At 38.6% G+C, this 10,476-nt stretch overlaps 1 protein-coding gene across 1 annotated transcript; it reads left to right on the top strand.

Moving 5' to 3' along the window:
* The first annotated feature begins 5,210 nt into the window (after positions 1–5,210).
* On the top strand, positions 5,211–10,195 carry LOC135195103 (toll-like receptor Tollo). Its single transcript, XM_064221489.1, has one exon. The coding sequence runs from the start codon at positions 5,363–5,365 to the stop codon at positions 9,467–9,469; it is 4,107 nt and encodes a 1,368-aa protein (XP_064077559.1). The 5' UTR covers positions 5,211–5,362; the 3' UTR covers positions 9,470–10,195.
* The last annotated feature ends 281 nt before the right edge of the window (positions 10,196–10,476 follow it).

Below are 10,476 nucleotides of genomic sequence, written 5' to 3'. Positions count from 1 at the left end.
TATATATATATATATATATATATATATTATATATATATATATATATATATATATACATATAAATCACACACGTTTTTTGAGATCCTTTCCTCGGAGCCTTTACTATGATACACATTTTAAATGAAAAAATAAAAAATAAAGAAATATATATATAAAAAAAAACGGGAAAGAAGCGGAATCGGAATTCAATTTTACTACGATTGAACAAATGGTTTGTTATGTAAGTTCAGTTCCAAATATTGGCAAATGGATTGTGCTGGAGATTCATTTAAAAATTCAACTTTTGCGGGTGATCTTTTTTCTTTTCAGAGAGAGAGAGAGAGAGAGAGAGAGAGAGAGAGAGAGAGAGAGAGAGAGAGAGAGAGAGAGGAGAGAACGAAATGACGTAAAGAGAAAATAAAATGCAAATGAAAAGCATTCAGAAATAACTAAGAAAAAAAAGGAAACGAAGACGATGGAAGAGATAATTCATGAATAAATAAACAAGTCACATGAGAGAGAGAGAGAGAGAGAGAGAGAGGAGAGGAAGGAATGAGAGAGAGAGAGAGCGAGAGACGAGAGAGGAGAGAGAGAGAGAGATTTAATTCTGAGTAATTGAACTTGCATCTTCGAAACTACATAAGTTTATCCTTATCTTTATCTCTATAATTTGTAAGGATAATGAGGGATTTTCAAACTAGAATGAATCTTTGGCAATCCATTCAGAAATAAATAAATAAATATAATTTCTTTTGTTATAATGATAATTACAAATGCCGGCGCATTGACTGATTTGTTATTTTGAACATCTGCATACGGCATAAATGCTATATTGTGGCTGATATCTTTGGAGAGACCCAAAAGTGTCAATAGTGTTTCTTAGAGAGGTTATAATAATAATAATAATAATAATAATAATAATAATAATAATAATAATAATAATAATAATATTTTAACACCAGATTCAACTTTGGGCAAAGGGATGCAGAGATAATCCAATCACTCATTATATTAAGGATAAAATAAACAAAACCGATTGTAAGAAATTAATAATAATAATAATAATAATAATAATAATAATAATAATAATAATAATAATAATAATAATAATAATAATAACGCTTATTTCATATGAGGTCCATATAAATATAGTGGTAAATTAAAATAGACATAGCTCCAATAACATGCGGTAAAAGAATAACTTCTGAAAGGAAATAAAAACAATAGAAATATTCAATGTCATTCGTTTTCGTTCATAAAATGTATAACACAACAGCTTCTACCGCTCTAATGTCATTCTTGTCTGTCTATATGTCTATTTGTTTATTTTTTCTTTAATTTAAGAGTTGTTGAAAAATGAAGCGCTTATTTTTGTTTCATTGCATATGATAAGCCATCTCGATCCATAAAAATTTGTACTGATATGGACTAAACGATATGGGGCATTGATTTACATATAATATCAACTTAATCCTTAAAAAAAAATTAATCCTGTTGGTATTTAGGTACTTATTGAAGGCTAAAAAAATATCATTCTATATTGCCTATGGCAAATCAAATTCTGTGATATACATAGACACGGTTCAACGATCAGTTTCATATGACGAAACATTCACAAACAAGTATAAGGTTCTGATAGAAGGGGAGGCGGTTCGCATGGAACCAAGACAGACGTCACTGCTACTTGGATAATTCAGGTCCAGGCAAAGACTTTAACTCCTCTGCACATATCAGCTACTTGATTTTCAACTACTGAAAATAAGTTTTATATTCCAGCTAACACGACTGAGACTTCGAGATACTGATTTGTTAATGATCATAGTCACAGAACAGTTATTTGTTCTTTTATACTCAGGAAAAGCATAGTACATTATTATTATTATTATTATTATTATTATTATTATTATTATTATTATTATTATTATTATTATTATTATTATTATTATTACTCAATATGAACAAGCGTGAATATGTGAAATAAAATAAAAATCCATTATGATCATGAACAAGCTTTCAAAGAGAAGAATGCTTACGAGCAAAATAGAGATAATAAAATAGAGAAAATAAAATAGAAAAGCAAAAGAACATGATGATAAAACGATATCATTGAAGATATAAACAAATCAATACAGGTGTCTATAGACTACGAAATTGTCATAGTGAGCAGACTGAAGAAGCGCTGATTATTTTGCCTTACGAAAATATTACTCTAAACCAATAAGAATATACGCTGAAAATCTTACAGTATATGAGAGAGAGAGAGAGAGAGAGAGAGACGAGAGAGAGAGAGAGAGAGAGAGAGAGTAATGTTTACATATATTAGTTCTGTGGTGTACATGAATAAATTTAATTTACGACTTCTATTAAACCCAAGCCATAAGAAAATGAAGGACTTAGTCCAAGATTCCCGTTAATATGACAAATATACGTGTCTATATTTTATATATATATATATATATATATATATATATATATATATATATTATATATATATATATATATATATATCATGCTTAATTCTCAAGAATGGTAAACATTTCATCTGTTATGGGAAAATCTCTCTTCTCTGAGAAAGGAGCAAAATATATCAAATAGAAAAAAAATCTTCGCCCACGCAACTCTTTTCATAATGGGTTCCATTTTTTCCAATAATAATAAAATAATAATAATAACCGATTCCATTTTTTCAATTTTGGATGAAAATACATAGTTTTTCCGTCTTTATTTTAGAGGCGTGTATCATACGAGCTTCATTGAAATAAAGACAGAGGAAAACTAAATTCATCTCCCCGAAACGAGAAGCTGAAAGAGCATCAATATCTGGTAATAACGAAAATACATCTTATCCCCTTTTCATGCCCCACTGCCACCGGCCCCCTCTCGGCGGCAACCCCTCCTCTTTCCTCCCGCCCCCCTTCGCGTATCCTGGCACCGTTCTCTTCTTCCGAATAAACGAGGGGCAGATCAAAATTTCAAGGAGCCGTTCTTAATGACATTTTCCAAGCAAGTGGAGCAGTGGAACGGTTCCAAATCACCGCATTTAGACAATGCTCCCCCTGAATTCCTAAGTTGTTCCATTATTCAAAATGGGAGAGGAAGCCTCGACCCCTATTCCCCAAGAAACAGCAGGGGACCACCGCCCCCTAACCTCTCCCCCCTTCCCCTTACATTCCCAACCTTCAATCACACCGTCGCTATTTTGTTTCAGTAGAGAATACGGAGATCTCCTAAATATATATATATATAATATATATATATATATATATACATATATTTATTTTATATACTATATATATATATATATTATATATATAATATAATATATATATATTAATATATATAATATATATAATAATTATATAATTAATTATATATAATATATATATATGTGTGTGTGTGTGTGTGTGTGTGTGTGTGTGTGTGTACTTTATTATTACTCAAGAACAGGATTCGCCACGTCACAGCAAATTAAAAAATTTACCTAGAGATTTCGAGAGGCAACTCAGATTTCATTACTATTCTCATTGATAATAAGAACCGTGAAGAAGAAGGTTGGGAGCTCTTTATTACATCTCTCGATCTATTTTAAAAACGTAATTGTCGTTTTACTTTTTCTTTTTGTCAAATTGTGTCATGTTTAATCAACAAGAAGCTACTCACTTACGTAAATCTATTTTTGGAAATGTCAAACTAGAGCCTGTCCACTACCAGACCTATCCCAATGTTCCAGTGATATATTTGATGATATTGACGTTCACCTAATAAGGCTAATTTTGTTAAGGTCAGTGCTCCCGATAAACAGAGACATTTATATCTATATGATATATATATGTATATATATATATATATATATATATATATATTATATATATATATATATATATATATATAATATATCATATTGTGTGTGTGTGTGGTGGTGGTCTGTTGTGTAAATGTAATATAATAGTCACATTTTACGAAATACGTATGTAACTGTAATAGCCAAAAAGTTAAATGAGCAATGAGGCCAATACAATTGTATATATACTAATAATATATATATATATATATATATATATATGTGTGTATATATATATATATATATATATATATATATATATATATATATATATATATATATATATATATATATATACTCGCTAATAAAATATGAAGGATCGCTTATGATTTAAAATAAAACAAAAACACTACCCACCGGTATGAAAACAAGCTTTTTAATCACTGAGCAAAATGTCTACAGAGACACAAATGTCTGAGTCTCCGGATCGAACTTTACCCGAAGTCGGGCCAAAACTGGTCCTAGAATCTATCCTCCCTCTGATCCACCCTTCAAGGAAGAGGGAGGAGTTATTACAGGGGAGGAGCCAGGTAATGGCCACGCCCCCATCTGTGGGTTTCCCATGTGAAAATATTGATTGAATATATTCTAGGTTTTATGACTGCCTTTAGACTTGGTTATAAACGTCCCAAGGATTATAAATCACTATACGCCCGAGAAATTTTACTTGTGAAATTAACACCGGCATAAATAAGCAGTTATACTTTAATAAACAGAGGATGACACGCAACCAACCCGCGAATGGTTCGACACCGCCCACTTTACGTACAAGTTATTTTTTCCCCATCTTATTCTCGTTGATAATGCAATATTTGTCGAAGGGACTTTATCATACACTTGAACATATCAAGGGAAAAACGAAGCTCTCGGTTTTGTGGACGTTAAACTGGTTTGAAATGATATAATATAGAGATATCAACTGAGAATACCTAAAGAAACTATCGAGATATAATCTTTTATCGAAAACTCTATAGATTACTAGAAATAAATTTTGACGTCTATGACGACTACTAAACAGTCTACGATTGTTGACAGTGGGAAGACTGCCTTCTTTATTCTAAAACTTGGCAAACGACTGGGCTTTATGCTAAGCGAACTGGCCCCTCCTCTTGACCCTTCGTCATCTTGACGCATTGCGCCGCCCTGGCGGAAGTCAGCGTAACTAATAAATTCAAAAAATCGAAAAATTTCCTTAATTAAATTATTTCCAGCGTGATCCTTTATATCAACGATTTCATTTGTGGAGAATTGAGCGAGTTTGGGATACTTGAACAGCAAAGAAAACGAACTTACGCGGCATAGTTTGCCTGGAAGTTAGTAAAAGTCGCGAAGTGTGGCAACTGCACGGGTCGCGGGCCAAGTTACAAGTACGGGCGGTGCTGGGAAGCTGAGGTTAGTTTATATCTCGCACTGTCAGAGTAGAGATGCAACGCTCTCTCCTCGTAGTCGCTCGCGAACTTCGCTGACATGATCGAGGTGTAACAGAGAGAAAAGCGAAAGACAGTTTTAAGATCGTTCGTTCTCGGGACTTTGGCCACCACGATGAAGGTGACAGTGGCAATAAGTGTGTTGGCAAGTGTTTTAACCACAACAATTGCTCTAATTTACAATGCACCCGAAAACTGTAACTGGAATTATCGTGACAGTAACCAAAAAGACGTGACTCTATCTTGTAACTTGAGAACCATTGGCAGTGACTTTGACACGAGCAATTTCTCGATTTCGCAAAGTGAACACACAACCGACCTGGAAATTCTGTGCAGTGATGTCTTGTTTTTCCAGTCGTCTCTCCAGCCTCGTGTTTTCCAGCGGTTATTTAATCTCGATACCATCACGATCGAGTATTGTAAATTGACTGGACTCCCGGCTGGAACTTTCCTCGGACTGGATGCCATGAAAATGCTAACAGTGAGAACGCATAACAGTGACTGGAGTGCCATGGCTCTCGAACTCAGTCCCGATAGTTTGGTTGGAATGCCCCATCTGGAACGCTTAGACCTGGGTCAAAATAATATCTGGAATCTGCCCGAACGTGTCTTCTGCCCACTGCCCGGTCTCCGGCACTTGAACCTCACTTGGAATCGCCTTCAAGATGTGTCAGAAATTGGGGTTACCGGCAGTTGCGGTGCACATTTGGTCACCCTTGACCTCTCTGGAAATGACCTTGTTGTCCTTCCAGAGGCTGGACTGGCCGGCCTGGAATCTCTACGTGAACTTTACCTTCAGTATAATGACATTTCCATGTTGGCAGATGGGGCGTTCCTGGCTCTCAATTCTTTGAACGTCCTCAACATTTCCAGCAATCGTCTCGTTGCCCTTCCCCCCGAAGTGTTTAACGAGACCTTAGGGCTGACAGAGCTCTACATGCATAACAACACCATCAGCGTTTTAGCCCCGGGACTTTTTGCAGCCCTCAGCCGTCTGACTGTCTTGGACATGTCCCACAATCAACTGACTTCCGAATGGGTGACGGCCGAGACATTCCGAGGGTTGGTGAGACTCGTTTTCCTGAATCTGAGTCGTAACCGCCTGTCGCAGGTCAACCTCGACATGTTTCGTGACCTGTCGGCTCTCCAAGTTTTGGATTTGAGCCACAACCAGCTGACTGTCATCGGCGACATGACATTCTCTCCCCTGGCCAACCTGCACCGACTGGACTTGAGTTACAACAGACTGATGGGTTTGGAAGGCAGGAGTTTATTGGGTTTGCACGTGTTGTCCTCTCTCTCCGTCGCCCACAACAACATCTCCCGCATCGCCCCCGATGCCTTCAACAACTGCACGAATCTTCGTGACCTGCGGCTCGAGTACAACTTCATGGAATCGATCCCCGAGGCCGTTCGTGCAGCGGAGTACCTCCGTACTTTAAAAATCAGCCATAACGTCATAACGAGTGTAACCAAGGATGACCTCACCCCCCTGAGCGGTCTGAGGCATCTAGATATGTCTAATAATCGTCTGAAAGGTTTGTGCAAATCATGTTTGGGTGGTCTGGAATACCTGGAAGTTTTAGACTTGTCTCGTAACGAGTTAGGATCAGTGCCGCACGGAGTGTTCGATACCAATACGAGATTGCAGTTGTTACGAATGGATGGAAATAAGATGAGTGATATCAATGGCTTATTTGCTTCCCTGCCTAATCTCTTGTGGCTTAATGTGTCTGACAATCGCATCACGTGGTTCGATTACGCCCTCATCCCCAATCAGTTGCAGTACCTCGACCTCCACGACAACAAGATCAGGGACCTGGGAAATTACTTCGGCTTGGAAGGGAAACTGGAACTGAGAACACTAGATGTAAGTCATAACCAACTAGAAAGTCTTGGTGGTCCGTCTGTGCCGGACAGCGTTGAACTTCTTTTTGTAAATAGTAATAAAATCACTCGCATTGGTGCAGGAACTTTTGCTAACAAAAATAATCTCTCTATGGTTGACTTATATGATAATCTTCTCAGTAAGGTTGATTTGAACTCTATCAATCTCCCACGTGTCCCAGAAGACCGTGACCTTCCCGAGTTTTATATAGGTGGCAATCCCATCTTCTGCGATTGCAACATGGAATGGATGCATCGTGTCCATCAGATCAGCGGTTTGAGGCAGCATCCACGCGTGATGGATTTAGACAAGGTAATCTGCACTCTCCCCTACCCTCGTACTGAGGAGAACCGAATTCCTTTCTTGGAGACGCAGCCATCTCAGTTTCTGTGTCCCTACACCTCCCACTGCTTTGCCCTTTGCCAATGCTGTGATTTCATCGCGTGTGACTGCCAGATGACATGCCCGAAGGGATGCTCTTGCTACCATGATGACACTTGGGCCACTAACACCGTCGACTGTTCTGCCAGAAATCACCACCAGCTCCCGGATGACATACCCATGGATGCCACAGTTGTTTTCATGGACAACAACGAGATGCCAACCCTTGATGCCCACCACCTCATCGGCAGAAAAAATCTAAGGGCTCTTTACATCAACAGTTCAAGGGTGGAGAGGATCCAAAACCGCACTTTCCACGGCCTTTCCTCCCTCAAAGAACTTCATCTCCACGACAACATGTTGGCAGAATTGCACGGGTATGAATTCGAACACCTGGAACATCTACGTGAGTTGTACCTTCAGAATAATCGGCTGAAGATAATAAATAACGCCACCTTTACCGGTCTCAAGGCTCTCGAAGTTTTGAGGCTGGATGGGAACTTCATCTTTGACTTCCCGGTGTGGCACCTGAAGCTCAACTCGGGCCTCAAACACGTGGCACTCGGTGCCAATGCATGGTCGTGCGAGTGCCGGTATATGGTGGACTTTAAAAACTGGCTTATTAGGGAAACAGATGTTGTTCACGATGCCAAATCTATCTTTTGTGTATCCAATTCCTCTGGGGACCCCGGTCCTTATGTGCTTGAAAGTTCATATTCATGTGAAAACTTTGTTGCAACATCCATTGTGCAAGAAAAGCTAGAAAATGATTTCTTGCAACCAGTGTTAATTACTCTCGGCATATTTTTCGTTGTATTAATTGTGGGTGTTGTGTTTGCTGTATTCAGAGTCCGTCTGCAACAAAGTGTGTCTAAGAAATGTGGGCTGAAGTGTTTCCCGTCGCAGCCGACCCCTCCCAAGGAAGACGAGAGGAACATAGTGTACGACGCTTTTATCAGTTACAGTGAAATGGACGCTCCTTTCGTCACCGAGATCTTCGCTGCTGAGCTCGAGAACGGCGACCCCTCCTACAAGCTGTGCCTTCCCTCCAGGGATTATCAGACCGTCGGTACATACGTGGGAGACTTTATTGTCCATTCCATCGAATCAAGTCATAAAACTGTTCTAGTCTTAACGAAAAATTTTGTCGACCACGACTGGTGTAAATTTTCATTCAAAGCCGCCCACCTGGAGGCGCTGAAAAACTTCAAAAACCGCGTGATTGTCGTGATGTGCGGGGATGTGAACGAGGGCGAGATGGACTCCGATCTCGCCTCCGTCGTGAAGGGCGCCACCAAACTGAAGTACGAAGACAAGTCCTTCTGGAGCAAGCTGCACGCCTCCCTCCCCAGCGGCGCCAACAAGATCTCGCAGCAGTGTTACATCACCGAGACCAACTACATCATGAGGAACAGCGTGCCCGTCTTGTCGCCCAACCACACTCTCAAGCAGGGGCAGTTGGTGCCCAACATGGTGCTCACGAATGCCATCAAGACCCCAGTCACCCACTATCACCAGCAGCCTCCTCCTCACCCTCACTATCACCAGACACAGCCGTCCATAAGCAGTGACCCGGGGGAACTGGACAAAACCTTCGTCAGTGTCGAGACGGCCCAGTCTAGTCTCGCCCCGAGTCTAAGTCATTCCTACATGTCCATCGACTACGGGGCCGCCAGAAATTCCCACATTTATGCCTCCATTGACGAGACTACCCCAGCACTTCCCCCGTCCACGCTCCCTTCAGTGCACACGCTCCATCACCACCTCCGTCAGCAACAGCAGCAGCAGCAGCAGCAACAGCAACAGCAGCAGCAGCAGTCACAACAGTCACCTTCCCCTCCCCACCAGTACCTTCCAGTCAGTAACAGTCAACAGCGACGGCCTCTGACTGGGGGGGTGCCCCCCATTCAGGCTTTTGATCAGCCAGCAGTCACGGCGTCCTATTTCATATAAACTGTCAGATTATTAAGAAAAAAGAAGTAATTTATATTATTATTATTATTATAATGATTAATCTTGGTATATGTGAGATTTAAAAGAATTATCTATATAAATATATATAAATCTATGTCCTTGTTGGCAGCAGTATGTATGTCATGTCTGTTGGATGTGTCTAAAACAAAAAAAAATGTCGTGAGGACCAAAACGTGAATGGATCAATTACTATTAATTAATCAATAGGTGTAATAGTGTTGTAGTTGACCGTCAAAGCTAAAATAAAAATAAAAAAAAGCAAAAACAAACGGAGAAGTTGGTGAGAGACTTCATGAAGGGGGAAGAAGAAAACCGATCTTGTGTTAATTGTTTGTGTCTAGTCAAAACATAAATAAAAATGGAAAAAACTTTTTTTTTTCAATGAGACAGCATCTGCTCTAGTGCCTTCAACTGACGGCCTTTGTTGCAACAATGTTTTGGGCTGATGATATAATATAATTATGTGTGTGGACGTAGCTTCATGCGTAGCGTATATATGGCTCTTTGCTGATTATGTCGGAGAAATATTAAAAAAATGAGGAACATTTGTAAATACTGTACTATAATTTAATATGTATAAATCGTGATACTTATGGCCAAAGTGTGATAATATTTAGCTGTTACATTAAGCTCAAGTCATGAGTTTGAACGGGTATTTTTATAAAATCAAATAATTACAAAAAATAAAATGATGACTTGTTAAAACGCTGTCTCTCATTAGCTACCTACTTTTATTTATGATGATTTGATATGTGACGAGTACGATAATTAATATATTAATATACTTTATGCAAATATTTAGAAAAAAAGGGATATTCATAATAAAATACTATGAAACAAGACTAAAGTCCTTATGTAAAAGTATATATTGAAAATAATAGCAGTTTAAAAAAATATTTATATGCATTTTGACAGATAAGAAGATATTCAGAGAGTATTGAATCATGTTCATATATATTGGAATTAGATTATCAGAATTTTGGATA

The sequence above is a fragment of the Macrobrachium nipponense genome, chromosome 11 (assembly GCF_015104395.2).
Source record: "Macrobrachium nipponense isolate FS-2020 chromosome 11, ASM1510439v2, whole genome shotgun sequence".
Classification (NCBI taxonomy): Eukaryota; Metazoa; Arthropoda; class Malacostraca; order Decapoda; family Palaemonidae; genus Macrobrachium; species Macrobrachium nipponense.
This window is presented reverse-complemented; position numbering and strand designations above follow the sequence as displayed.